Genomic DNA, 13331 nt, shown 5'->3' on the forward strand with positions numbered 1-13331 from the left:
CAAGCTTCAGATCTGAGGGGAAGATTCCAGTTTCAAGCATTTTGTTAATAATATGTGTTAATGGTGAAGATATAATAGCTGCAACGTATTTAATGGGTAATGCACTCAGCTCATCAATTCCTGCCAAAACATTGTTTCTAATGTTTCCCACTAATTTTTCTTCCTCTTGTGGACTTGTAGGGAATAAACTAATTTAGTGTAGCAACCTTTTGCGTTTATGTGTAGTAACATGACAACTTTCAGAACTGAGATTTGTTTGAAATTCACCCACATTCGTAAAGCATTCATTCCTTTCTGTGAGTGCTTCCGATTCAATTTTCCCATGGGCAAAACCTTCAATGTTAATACGACGTTTTACTTTCGAGTTGTTTGATAAATTATTTACTTCGTCCCACAGCTTTCTGGGTTCATTAGGTATAGTAGCAAAAAGCGTTTGATAGAGGCATGTCTTATCCTTTTTCAAATCGGCGTTTAACTTATTGCGGTATCTTTTAAATTCGCTAAGAAGAGCCGCGTCACGTGTCCGTACAAATGCATGACACATTCTGTTTTTATGTTTTATTCTTTTGTACAAACATCGACTAACCCAAGGCTAGCGAATTTTTTTCTTCCTGCGGAATGGAATAAGTGGGAAGTGTCGGTAATAGATAACCTTAAGTGCCTCATTGAAAAGACTGTATGCTTTATCAGGGTCTTTTTCTGCGTAAACGAAGTTCCACTGTGTGGTTTCCAGCGCATGATAAAATTCGTTAAGCTGATCCGAGTTCATTCTACGATAACACGGCTTTTCGCTTGAGTCGAGCCTGTCACTATCAAGCGCCAAAAATGTGAAGATAGGCAGGTGATTGCTCACATAAAGTGATAATATACCACTGGTGCAAGTTTGACTGGGGGCGTTTGTGATACTTACATCGAGCAAAGTGGCTTTGTGGGTGGTAAGACGTGTAGGTTGTGTGATGACATTGGAACAGGCAAACGAGTCTAGAATAGCTTTCAGCTGCTCACATGATGCATCCCCACTGAGCATGTCAACATTTACATCACCCATGATAAGGAATGGACTACGCATCACATAGAGTTTGCGCAGAAGCTCTTCTATAAAAACAAAAATTCGCACTTATACCCAGTGGGAGGTCAGTAAACAGCTGCAACTATTACATTTTGCACACACATTGTAAGAAACTCTATATGAGGCGTGATACAGGTAAAGTCGTCGATAACGTCATGAATGAGGGTATCTTTAACATACATACTGATCCCACCACCCCGATTCAAAGAACGAACAATGCCATTATGAACATAACTCGCGAACTGTGGTGGGCAATCTTTCGGAGTCAGCCAAGATTCCGTAAAACACAAAACATGAAATTTACTCTCGAATCGGTTAAGGAACAGGCTGATGTCATCCGTTTTGTTTCTAATGCTGCGAGCATTTAGATGAAATGCAGCAAACTGTTCAGACAACACTTTGAAGATGCACAAGAGATTATCTTTGTCATAATCTTGACAATCTGAAACATTGGCCATCCTGGGGTAATTAAAACAGCCCAAGTACTCAGAGTTCATTCACTAATGCATCTTATCTATATATTCCCGACAACAGACTCCGAGTCTCTCCGCTGTCTCCGATTTTCGCGCGAAGATTTTCCCTCCTTGCGTCCAGACGAATCGCCAACCAACTTCTCGTTTTTTTGCCACTGCAGCACCAAGCAACTGTTTACCCTGACGGGTTAAGTTTTCATTTACAAAGATTTGTGCTGAGCTCTTGAGACCAATTTTTCTAGCCGAGGGCCTCACTTTTCTAGCTTTCATGAGAACGGCATTCTGCTTGTCGCGTCGCACAAAACGTACAACAATGCTCCTATATAGTTCCTTCCTTAGATATGCCCATCCTATGACAGGTGTCAATATCAGATTCCGTGACTGGTTCCTGGACTGTGGCACACAAGATGTAGAATACGCGGCCAAAAAAGCCACAGTAGCGCCAAAAAGGGGCAATGCAATGGATGCGATAACAACTTATTCGAACGTTTTTGCGAAGCAAAGCTAGCATCCGACCTTACGTAACTCTGCAAAACACTGCTGTAAAGGCACGTTCACACTCGAGCAGCACGACACTGACACGACCCCGACGAAGACATGAGGCAGACGCAGACCACCTGCGACGAGTCTCACGCTGACGAGGTCGCAAGACCCCATAGTCACACTAGGCAGACGACGAGGACGACGCCTCAAAAGACAGCATGTCGTCTTAGTGTAACGAAATGACAGACTGAAAATACCCGCAAAACACATCGGCAGTCCTGTTATCGGCGTGTCATCGGGTGATTTGCGGCTGAGCGAAAATTTGCCCATGTCCTTTCTTCAAACGATCATGACAGAGGAAACTTAGGGGAGATAAGAATGCCCCCTCAGAGGCTTCCACAGCATGTGAATAGGCCTTTTGCGCACCCCATGGAAGTATTTTCTTCGCTTCCCTCTTGTGTATCCGCACGCGCGTCCCTCGACGCCATGGATTATGCCGGGGCTGCTCCGCATAGCCGGAGAAGGAATATGGCGGAGCAGGGAGCATGGCTGAAAAGGAGGTGCAGGTGTGCAAGTTTTGTGGGTGTCGCTGCGTGTGCCTCCAGTGTGACTACAGAATTGCCCGACGAAAGGCAGTGAGCACGACAAGGCACCGAAGGAGTCTTCCATAGACCATCGGCGGATTGTTTGTGTCGTTTTAGTGTAAATATACCGACGACAAGACAAAAGGTACATCCAAACACGCAAAAGGCCACCCCTAGAAGCTGTGTCACCTCATTTACCGGATACTAACATCGAAACTGAAAGCACGTTTTCAATTTTTTTTCGATTGATTTGTGGTGTTTAACGTCCCAAAACAACCAACATTTGATTATAAGAGACTCCGTAGTGGTAGGCTCCAGAAATTTCGGCCACCTGGGTTTATACTTTCTTCAAGCGTAAGGAATATCTCTCTTTTGTTTTTCACTTAAAGGAAATGGGCGTAATGCACGAGAGAATGTTTCACCATTTTTATGTAGCTCAAAGATCATTTATTTGAATAGATTTTGCCAAATAAGGTAAAGAAGGCTGTGGAAAATAAGTGGGCTATTTTTTAAAGTTTTTGTGATCCATCAATGCTATTGAAACACATCGGTGCACAAAACAGGAAGTCGTGAAGGGGCTGTGTTTCTAAACCTTGAAAGTATCTATATATACCATATAGAGTTTCATAGAATAATACCTAGAGAAAAACCTTTGTGTTTAGAAAATAATCTTTCACGAATTCGAGTACTTCGTACTCAACCATGGGAGAGCACTGAGCCGTCCCGCTAAAAGAACAGACGGAATGCTTGTGATACAGTTAGACCAAGCAATTTGATGGAGAGTGGGGCGAAGCATCCGTCCATCCATTCGTTCTTGCTTCCGTCCATCCATGCGTGCGTCTGCGTGGCCGCCCGTGCGTCCATCCGCCTGTCCGTGCGTGCGTCTGTTCGTGCGTCCGCGTGTTCGTCTGTGCGTCCATCCCTGCTTTCATTCGTGCATCCACTCCTGCGTCTGTCCATGCGTCCATCCGTCCGTACAGCCATCCGTGCGTCCATCCATGCATCTGTCTGTGTTGTCGTTCGTCCACCTATTAGACACTCAAAGTACCACTATCTCGCATCTTTTCATCATGTATTCCTCATATAGAAGCGCCACAATCCAGCGGACATTCCAAGAACTGAACGAGAGGAGGCACACGCACACTTTCTTACGGCTTGCGCCACGTGTTTACTTCCCACCTCTAACCAACTCGAGTTCATGCTATATACTAGTTCACTGTATTAACGGCACTGCAGCTCAACACTCGCTAAACCTTTCTAAAACCAAGGAGGTTACGCCCAGCCAGTATAGTGTAGCAACCCGTTCTTGCCAGAATGTGCTCAATGCAGATGCCGATGTCTGCGAATGGGAAATGAGAGATAGGAGAATGCAGCTTTAGGTTAACGCGCACGCTGCGAATTTTTTATTGTTCAACAACGCACAGGAGAAATCCCCACCGGCACCACCGTGCAGGTCAAAAGGTAAGACTGGTTACACACTACGACTACGACTACGAGGGACGAACGGGTGCCGCTTTAAAGAGCTTCGCCCCTGAAAGAGAATACAGGAATGGGGTGGGTGCTTCTGAAACGATATTTCACTGCCGAGGGATCGCATGTTGTTCCTAAATGCCTGCAGCACTCGTTCAGCGAGGCTGCCCTCTGTGCTATGGACGCGAATGATCGCATCTACGCGCATGATCCTCGCTTAATCATGCACATGCCGAGGTGGTTCAGTGGTCATGGTGTTTGATTGCAAGCTAAACCGAAAGGTGGGGGAGCGAATCACGGCTGCGCAGGCGCATTTCAGTGGAGGCGAAATCCGCGAGACGCACATATGCTTAGGGGCACGTCAAAGAACTCCAACTGGTCAAAATTTTCGAATTTATCTCATTGTGGAGTCCTTCATCATCGGACCATCAATTTGGGACGTGAAACTCCGGCCATTTTTGCAACATTTTCGCCATCAGCCGTTTAACAATTGTAGGTGACTCGTAAGCTTCAAGCAGAAGCCACGTTTAGGAAATGAGCTTGTACGCTTATCATGGGATAAAGGTTGTCCGTTACTACCCAGACGATTGCATACTGGATAATCATTTGAGTCACAACTCCTAACAAAATTTACTGATATGTTCAAATTTCTGTCTTAAATCCAGCAACACAGACATGTATCTCTAAGAGGAAGTTTACGCACGTGTGTTTGCTAAGTGAAGGGTGAAAAAAGGTAACTATTTGACGTCGTCCAGTATGCAGTGGAAGTTTAGCCACAGGGATAACTTCGTCCAACTCATAATGGCTATCGGAGCCTTCGTCTTATGGAAGCGGAGGGGACTGGCCCGCCTGAGGGGACGCCCTCAGAGAGCCTTGTTTCCTCTGCTACATCGGCTAAAAAAGGTAATGCTTATGCACCTCAACGCAAAGCTAGTCATGCTAGGATAAGAGGCTTTCCTCCGACGCTGGTCTACGCGACTCATTATGGTAAAAAACAACAGAGTGTCCATGCCTTTCCTCCCCTATTGAGGAGGTGGGCCAGAGCTTGCACCACTGTGACATTAGGGTGTGTATTTTTCTTTCTTCCTTAGAAACATGTCGTTTTTGTGCAATATTGTTCTTGAGCGCGAGAGCAAACTGTCTTCACAGGTGAATGCAAAACATCACCCTACACTGTGAACGACCCCCCCCCCCTTGTTTGTTCAGATAGCCTTACTGTTTATTTAAGTTTAATCATCTCGTTGTCATGAATGTCCTGTCTTTGTTGTACAATTTTTGCATCGTACGTCACTGCATACGCTGTAAGCTCTTTTCGCAGTATATAACAGTTTGCATGGTACATATGCATTGATCACCATTGTCCATTTTTCTGTGTGCACATAAGCTGTGTAAGATATATTGGGAAATAAAATTCTCTTAAACCAGCATAGTTTTCTTTATGCACGTTAGAATTTCTGTTTACAGGTACAAACACTCCTGTTGTGCATTTGAATGAATATTAGCATATATTAGCGTGTCGGGAGAACGAAAAATGTAACACATAAATGTCTTCTGTGTATGTATGATTTTTCCAGAAATAGAATTCTCTTGATGATAACAGCGCCTTTTATCTGAGTGCACATACTCAATGTAAGATATATCCGGAAATAAAAGTCTCTTAAACCAGCATAACAGCGCCACTGCTCTATGTAGCCGGAATTGCTCGACCACCTCGTCGCGGGTTTTGCTGAGAGTGGCTACTGCGTGCGGCTCCTTTTTTTTTTGTGTGTGTGTGTGTGTGTGTGGCCGCCACGCGCCCGCAATACGGTGGGGATAATTGCTCAACGTTGCGATGCAAGTCTACCAAGGTAGAGGATGACTGTTCACGCTGCTAGCGAAAGTTAAGTGACCTGCCGAAATTTGCGATAATCTGATGGGCAAGCTTTCCTCGAAACGGAAGATTCATTGTGAAAATGGTGGGGCATGACAGCAAGACATTCGTTGCTTTCACTGCTTACGCCAAGAAAGCGGTCCTTTAAAGCTCTACGCTCATAATTCTAAATTTCTGTGGAACTTGGCGTACACTCTGGAGTTAAAACATGTGTTCCGAAGAATTATAAATAAACTTATGGTGCTTCAAATTCACTAAGTACATAGTTGTTTTTATTCATATTATTCGGGTTATTTGACAAAAAAGGAATTTCTGCTAAAAGAGACGTTAGATGAAATCGCGAAGAAAATATCTTTAGGTATATCAAAAGTGATGTTGAACAAAGTAGTACGGTCCATTTAAATGCTCAGTGAAATGCTGACATGTTATCTGTACTTTAATAACGTAAATATTTCTTCTAAACAGTTAGTCACTTGCACTTATGTGGCCTCATATTCAAATATGCAGGAACTGCTGGTCAAATCAAACACCTGGTCACAAGTGGTAATGTTTGATTCGCATGGGAACGCTATTAATAGCAATTCTTCGCAAAGCAAATGCCTGAAGGTCACAGCGAGCATTGTGCACGGTTTCGATGACGCTCTCATTCATGTAAACCGCGTGATAATTAAACGTTCTTCGCCTCATTGAATCAGTGTCTGATTTCTCACGTTATATCCACGTGCAGGTTCATGGAACTTGGAGATTATCAATTGCGAGGAAAATTCATACACGAGTGGGCTATTTAAACCAGTATACTTACTAGCGTAACAGCCGCAGCGCTGTTGCTACGATGCTGCATGATGTCGGCGCAAGAACCTCAACTAGTTTTAAGTGAGATGAAGCCCTGAAATCACTTCTAGAAAAGCGTGGAATCAAAATACACAAGGAGCGAAAGAGTATATACATAATAAATAAATATAACAGTTGAGGTAGTGTTCACGGCCAAGCGCATTGAAGATATGTTGCGAGCCTCGATAGTGCATCGGCTTTTGCAAATGCGTGTGAAGCTTGGCACACAGGCAAAAAAAAAACAGTCCTTCACCAGATAGACGCATATGTCCCATACAAGTCTTGGCGAAGTGAGAACATATCTTTGAAAGAAAGCGCTCGTGAAGGAAGCAAGTATATAGTAATGTAAATATGCTACCTTACTTGTAAAAACTGCGACTTGAATATGACACACGCTGTAGTATGATTTTGACCACCTGGCATGCTCTTGCTCTTCACTGCCGTCGAAATGCGACTGCAGCAGTCGAGAATCAAACCCATCCTCGAGTTTCAGCGCGGCATACACAAACCTGATTGAAGTGAGTATGGTGGAGCACCGTAACCATTGGCGATTGTACTGAACAAACTTTTTCTTTCGTTTTACTAGGAACATCAGCAATTCTGCTTTCGTCATTCATCTGAAGCTTGAGTCAAGCGAGAAATGATCACGAACAACGGAACAGCGTGCAATGTGAGCGCATGTTATGTATGCGCGCAGCGGCGGGCGTCGAAGAGTCCTTGCCGTGACGTCATCCAGGCTTCCCACCAGGTGCCACCACTCTAACTGTGGGGGCTAATACGTCAGGATTACGTCAATCAGAGCGGCCGAGCACGAATGGTGCCGTGCTCATGCTTCTACCAGCGCTCCCAACGGGAAATTTGAAAGCAAGCTTTTTCGATCAAAGTGGGGCATTCATGCCAAGTCACAGTTTGGGACAGTTAACATCTTGTAGCGTACGCCGTCAAACCCTTTCCTCTAGGTGTAGATATGAACTGTGAATACTCTGTGGCACACATCCGTGTACCAAGAACCACTCTACGTAGGTTGGCGTCACATGTAATTGAGTGTTTGTATTTATCTCGGAATGACTAGGACAGACATTAGTACCACAACTTGCGTGGGGGACCGTTAAGAGACAATGACCTTGGCAGCGCAGACCCTACGAATGCAAATATAAAAAACAAGGATCTGAGAAGGACTTGAACCAAAACGTTTTGCGTGGCATTTGCGTATTTTCCAGCAGGTCAATGCCACGTATTGCAACTACTTTGAAAAAAAAAAGAACTATGCGGATGTAAGGTTGGTGCTACTTCAGTTGTAGTTGCACTGCACGCTGGTTTCAAAGCAAAACAATTAACCTTGCATATCTGCTGATAAACCACACCACGGTGGTCTAATGGCTAAGGTACTCGGCTGCTGACCTGCTGATCGAGGGATTGAATCCAGTCTGTGGCGACTGCGTTTTCTACGGAGGCGAAAATGCTGTAGGCTTGTATGCTCTGATTTGAATGCTTGTTAAAGAACCCCAGGCGATATATATTCCTGGAGCCCTTCACTATGGCGTCTCTTATATTTATATAGTGGTTTTTGGATGTTCAACTCCCTATATCCATCAATCAAATCAATATCTACTGAGAAGAACATGAACACATGCTCACCCCTGCTAGCTCCTGTGATGATCACAGTCTTTCCGGAGATGTCCCGCGTCGATGTGCATCTTCCCACGGTGACCAAGCTGTAGATCTTCACGGACGCTGTCAGGGCCAACACAATCAGCACCAGGTACAACAGCAGCCAAAGCAGGGCCATCCGAGAGGTCTTTCTACCAGCTGCTTTTTTATCCTCTTCAAGGGCAAGGATGTTGGTGATGTTGGCTTCTACACCAGTAGATGAAGTTACTGAAACGATGCATGTGTTCGACCTTAGTGGTTCGTTTCAGCAAATTGATAACTGAGCGAATAAAGAGGGCACGAAGGCGCGGAAACGTCAGAGAACGTAGTAACGTAGAAGCCTCGTGTGTTTGTCTACGTTGCTCTTTTTCGTCCTGTCATCCTTGCGCAGTTGAGAAATATGCTGGCAAAGTTACGAATGACTAAAACAATGAAAATTTATATTACCCTTTGATGCATGTGCTACAAAGCTTGTAATATGTGCAACACTAGATATCCGCAATCATTTAGAGTCACATGAAATGACCGCTACATTCACTAGGATACAGTCGCCGTACGACGGCAGATAATTCCTACACGACACTTCGCAAGAAAATAAGCAGAGAGAATGGAGAGCCGGATTACGCTGATGGTTGTTCAGAAAAAGTTGTTAACGATTCGGAGTACCTAATACTCTACTATGGGAGAGCATAAAGCCGTCCCGTGAGCCAAAAAATGTGGCACAGCAGACAGCCACTGTTCGTCAATAGACTTTTTCAGAGCAGTGACTGCCTTCTTCGCACAAGCTTTCCGCGTCGCGTTCTATTGCATTTAATGCCCGTAAGGAACGATTCTCCTCAATCAACCTGGTTTCTCTCCAGCGCGCATGCGTATCCAAAGCGTTGCTGTGATACCGTGCTTTGCAGAGTTTTGCATATTGCGAGCATTCACATCCACGGTTTTTTTTTTCTCTTCTTCTCACACTTGACCTGTTTTCGCCCGGATTTTATATACAGCGCTGAACGTAGGAATCGTACCAATGAACCGCCACCTATGATCTGTCTAATCGCTTTCTTAAAAAAAACCTCTCAGCTGGAAGGCATTTACATATTTTACCCAAATGAAGAAGCGACTTATCTTAATTAAGCTACAAACCTTACTCACATACATTTTATATTACTGATGCGTTCACTATTAATTTGGAAGTATATATAAACGAGTGCAGCCGGCATTTCACGTACTGAAGATACTGTTTTAAAGTTTAACAGAAAACGCTCTTATGGAGGCATTCGTACCTATCAGGGCTTTAGGAGTACCTTAGTAGCATTTACCAAAACAGCACGGCAAATTCAAAGCAGTTGTAAGAGACGCCACTGCTTAACGATACACTTGTTATGGAGTGAGTCCAAGGGGGAACGCTGGACGCTGGCAGCTGTTTAACTGCAGCAGAGTAGCACAAAGGCGTACACCTCTAAGATCCTCCTGTCATTGCAGTATGGGTCATGGTAGTCTGCATGATTTCCTAAAGTGCGGGTTATTATAAATTAAAGAATTATAAGTCCGCCGGACTCACTTATATAGTTTCAGTCATAGCTCAATCGGAAGCTGGTAAATCTGAGGGAGTCGATGCATGGGGGAGTTCGAAGACCGATGATACACAACTGTAATGACGTTGCGTCATACGCGGTCAATATATACGCAGCTGGCCAAGCTATGCAGTAAAATATATTTTTTTTCGAAACAGATGTCAATTCAAAAAACATCCTATTAAGCGCGTAGTCCAGTGACACGTGTGCTTCCCCACTTCGAGTTGAATCCCGCGTCAAATATTCCAGCCACCTGTTATGAAGATAGGTTGTTGAAGCAGCGCTGTTGATTACATAAATATTAGCGGTTTTTCGCTATTGCTCGTTCATGTACTAATGCCTTACATTCACGTACCCTTCACAACAACATTTCACAAAAGCTGCGGAAATGCCTCAATTCACATTTTAGATAACTAACCAATCGTTATATGCAAAACAAATATATTGGTCAATTTATTGGAGAAAAGTTGTTTGCAAGTGATTCTTCCGTGCAATAAAAAGAGCCCGTAAGAGAAATTTCGGGTCGCGATGGTTTTTGCAACTACGCTAGTTTATGCATTCTACAAATCAACCCGACTACTGGAAGCATGCCCATATGCTTAGTTTAAATTTTGTTGTGCCTCTTAGACAAAACGTACACCTTCTGTCGGTCTTGCAGTGTCCGAGAAATATTAGCTCCGCATATATTGCACTTCATGCCATTGCATATAGTACCTCGCGGTTGCTTCGCGACTAGTATACCGAACGTCAGGATGGCATCAGCGGAGTTATAACACACACGTGGTTCCCTAAGGCCGAAGACGCTTCGGTCATTAACATTTTGGAGATTTCAGTTGTTTATACCTAAGAGAGGGTATAGCGAAGCGTTAAGTTAAAAGATATAGAGTGAATGCTGGCTGGGAATTTTTATGCACACGCACTTATTTCCTTAAAAGGCTTTATTTTGTTTTAAAAAATAAGAACAGCGAAGAAAGGTCAAGGCTGCTTAATACAGGAAAAAAGAAATGAATAAGCGAGCACTCACTCACAGCAGTTGTTCAGTTTAAAAATATTTAAAGAGATGATTCGTGTGCTTTCAAAGGAGTGTGGACGTAAATAAAGATAGAAACAAACGATAGACGTCACATGCGTGCTTTCATTTTAGGAAAGAAACTAATTATTGCTACAAGGCGCAGAACTATACACTGGTTCAATAGCGAGAGATCCCTCCATACATGATCTCTCTTCATCGAGCAGAGCAAATTAACCTCGTACCGAGCCGTCTGCCGCCTTACCATGGGGCAGTCGGAGCGGTCGATGGACTCTGCCAGTGAGCACTGTACTCTGGCGTAGAGCAACGCCTCCGAATCCGCGATTGGAGCAGAACCAGAGCTGCTGGGGCAAGTATGGGGAGCAAGGTATGAGCTGAAGTCCTCGAGTTTTTCAGAATACCTTGCTTGTTCTTTTCCATTTCGCTAATTCCACTGCCGAATTATGTTGAACTCGTATGCGGTCGTTCGATGTCACTCCGCAATAAATTGATTTGCCCAGTCAGTCATGTCGTCAACAATTACTGCCAAAACACGTGACAATGACAGCATCCCCAAGCAAACCAATGTATTCGGGGTCATTGGCAGAGCGGTCAAACAACCCGTCACCGTGACAGGTATACGGCACGCCGAGTTCCGGTCCTCTATACCGATTTCGGTGGATCAATTTTTTTTGCCCCTCGGAGTTACTCCCGCACTGAACCCACTCATACTCTCATTCAAACACTTGACTCCCGCCCTCACTTTGTCACTGGAACACGCTTTCCCCAGAAGGAACAGAAAAACTTGATCCGACTCCGCTATTAGAATTAGACAATAAAATACGTAAGGCTTCAAATTATTTGAGAGAGAAAAAGTAAAGGTGTAGTGAAGGCCAAAATGTGAAAATAAACGAATGAATGAAAACAAAAACATTATTTTAGTCCTGCAGGACGGACTTAGCACGTAGCGGGTGTCTCCTACGTAGGGACCGACAGCTAGTAACTGGTAGCCGCTTCGTGGGTCTGCTGGACGGCGCCTTGCTGGTCGGCGAGAAGTGGGCTCCCAAGGAAGCTCTCCCACTTGTTCGAGGTAGAGTAAGAAGGAGCTTTTACACTCCCAGAGCATATGTGCGAGTGTCGCCGCGTGTCCACATGAGGGGCATGTGTCGCTGGGGTATGCATCGGGATGATAAACGTGAAGCGTGGCAAGGTTTGAGTACGTGGGAGTCTGTAATGGGCGTAGAGTTAGCGCTTGCGGTCTGTTAAGCTTCGGATGTGGAGGTGGAAAAATGCGGCGCTTAAGGTAACAGTGCTTTGTTATGTCGTTGTGCGTAATGGGTGCATCCCGATTGGTTTCTATCTCAGCGAGATGGGGTTGCCCTGTGTGACGCGGTCAGTAAGTGCACGCGCTACATCATGGGCGATCTTGTTGAGGTTGGATAGGGCCCCCGGCACCTGGCCGAGGTGGGCGAGGAACAAGATCACGGCATGGTGCTTCAGGGCACTTGGGTCCACGCTGCGCAGGAAACGTAACGGCTGGTCGGAGATGACTCCGCGTTCGAAGGCTCTGATGGCCGGTCTGCAGTCGCTGTAGACGACTTCCCGTTTGCTGTCGAGCTTACCTATAGCTATAGCTACTCGCTCCGCTACTTCGGGGTTTTGGGTGAGGATTGTGGCACAGTTAGGAATCTGCTGCGCGGATGATACAACGACCACGACAAAGGCCCAGTGATTGTGTTAGGCAGTGGCGTGCGTCTACGAACGAGACATTGTCCGCTTCCATGTCTATAGAATGGTGGTCACCCGCGCAAGGCGCCTGCCTGTTTTGTATTCGGGGTGAACATTTCGCGGAATGAGAGCGATCGGGATAAGGTCGCGCATTTTACGGGGATTTAAAGTCAACTTTGGGGGATCTCTGGCCGTCCAGGAGAAGAGGCCGAGCTCGTGCAGAATATGGCAGCCCACCTTGGTGGTCGTGAGTCGGGTAAATTTCACGCGTTCCTGAGCTTCGGCGATATCTTGTAGCATGTTATGTACGCCAAGCTTGAGGAATTTGTGCATTGAAGTTGTGATAGGGAGGTCAAGGGCTCGTTTCACCACCTTGAAAATAAGGGCATTGAGTTGATCGTGCTCCTCACGTAGCCATTTGCGTATAGCGGCGAGGTATACATAGGTAAAGGGACACAAAACAAACGCCTGTATAAGACGCAGCAGGTTGTCCTCTTTGAGGCCACGGAGCCGGTTTGCTATTATACGTACGAGTCGCATGGCGTTCCCAGTCTTAGTCCTGAGCGTGCGTACTGTTTTGGTATTGGTTCCACGGGACT

General features: G+C 45.1%; 1 protein-coding gene across 2 annotated transcripts in view; it reads right to left on the reverse strand.

Moving 5' to 3' along the window:
• The window catches only part of LOC119183134 (retinol dehydrogenase 11), a 57194-nt gene that overhangs the window by 29832 nt on the left and 14031 nt on the right, over positions 1 to 13331 (reverse strand). For both annotated transcript variants that reach the window (XM_075868296.1, XM_037433584.2), the window contains exon 2: positions 8419 to 8658. In XM_075868296.1, coding sequence (XP_075724411.1) covers positions 8419 to 8569 — 151 coding nt within the window. In that variant the 5' untranslated portion in view covers positions 8570 to 8658. The remainder of the gene's footprint in view (positions 1 to 8418; positions 8659 to 13331) is intronic.

Source organism: Rhipicephalus microplus, chromosome 7 (genome assembly GCF_043290135.1).
Source record: "Rhipicephalus microplus isolate Deutch F79 chromosome 7, USDA_Rmic, whole genome shotgun sequence".
In the NCBI taxonomy this organism is placed as follows: domain Eukaryota; kingdom Metazoa; phylum Arthropoda; class Arachnida; order Ixodida; family Ixodidae; genus Rhipicephalus; species Rhipicephalus microplus.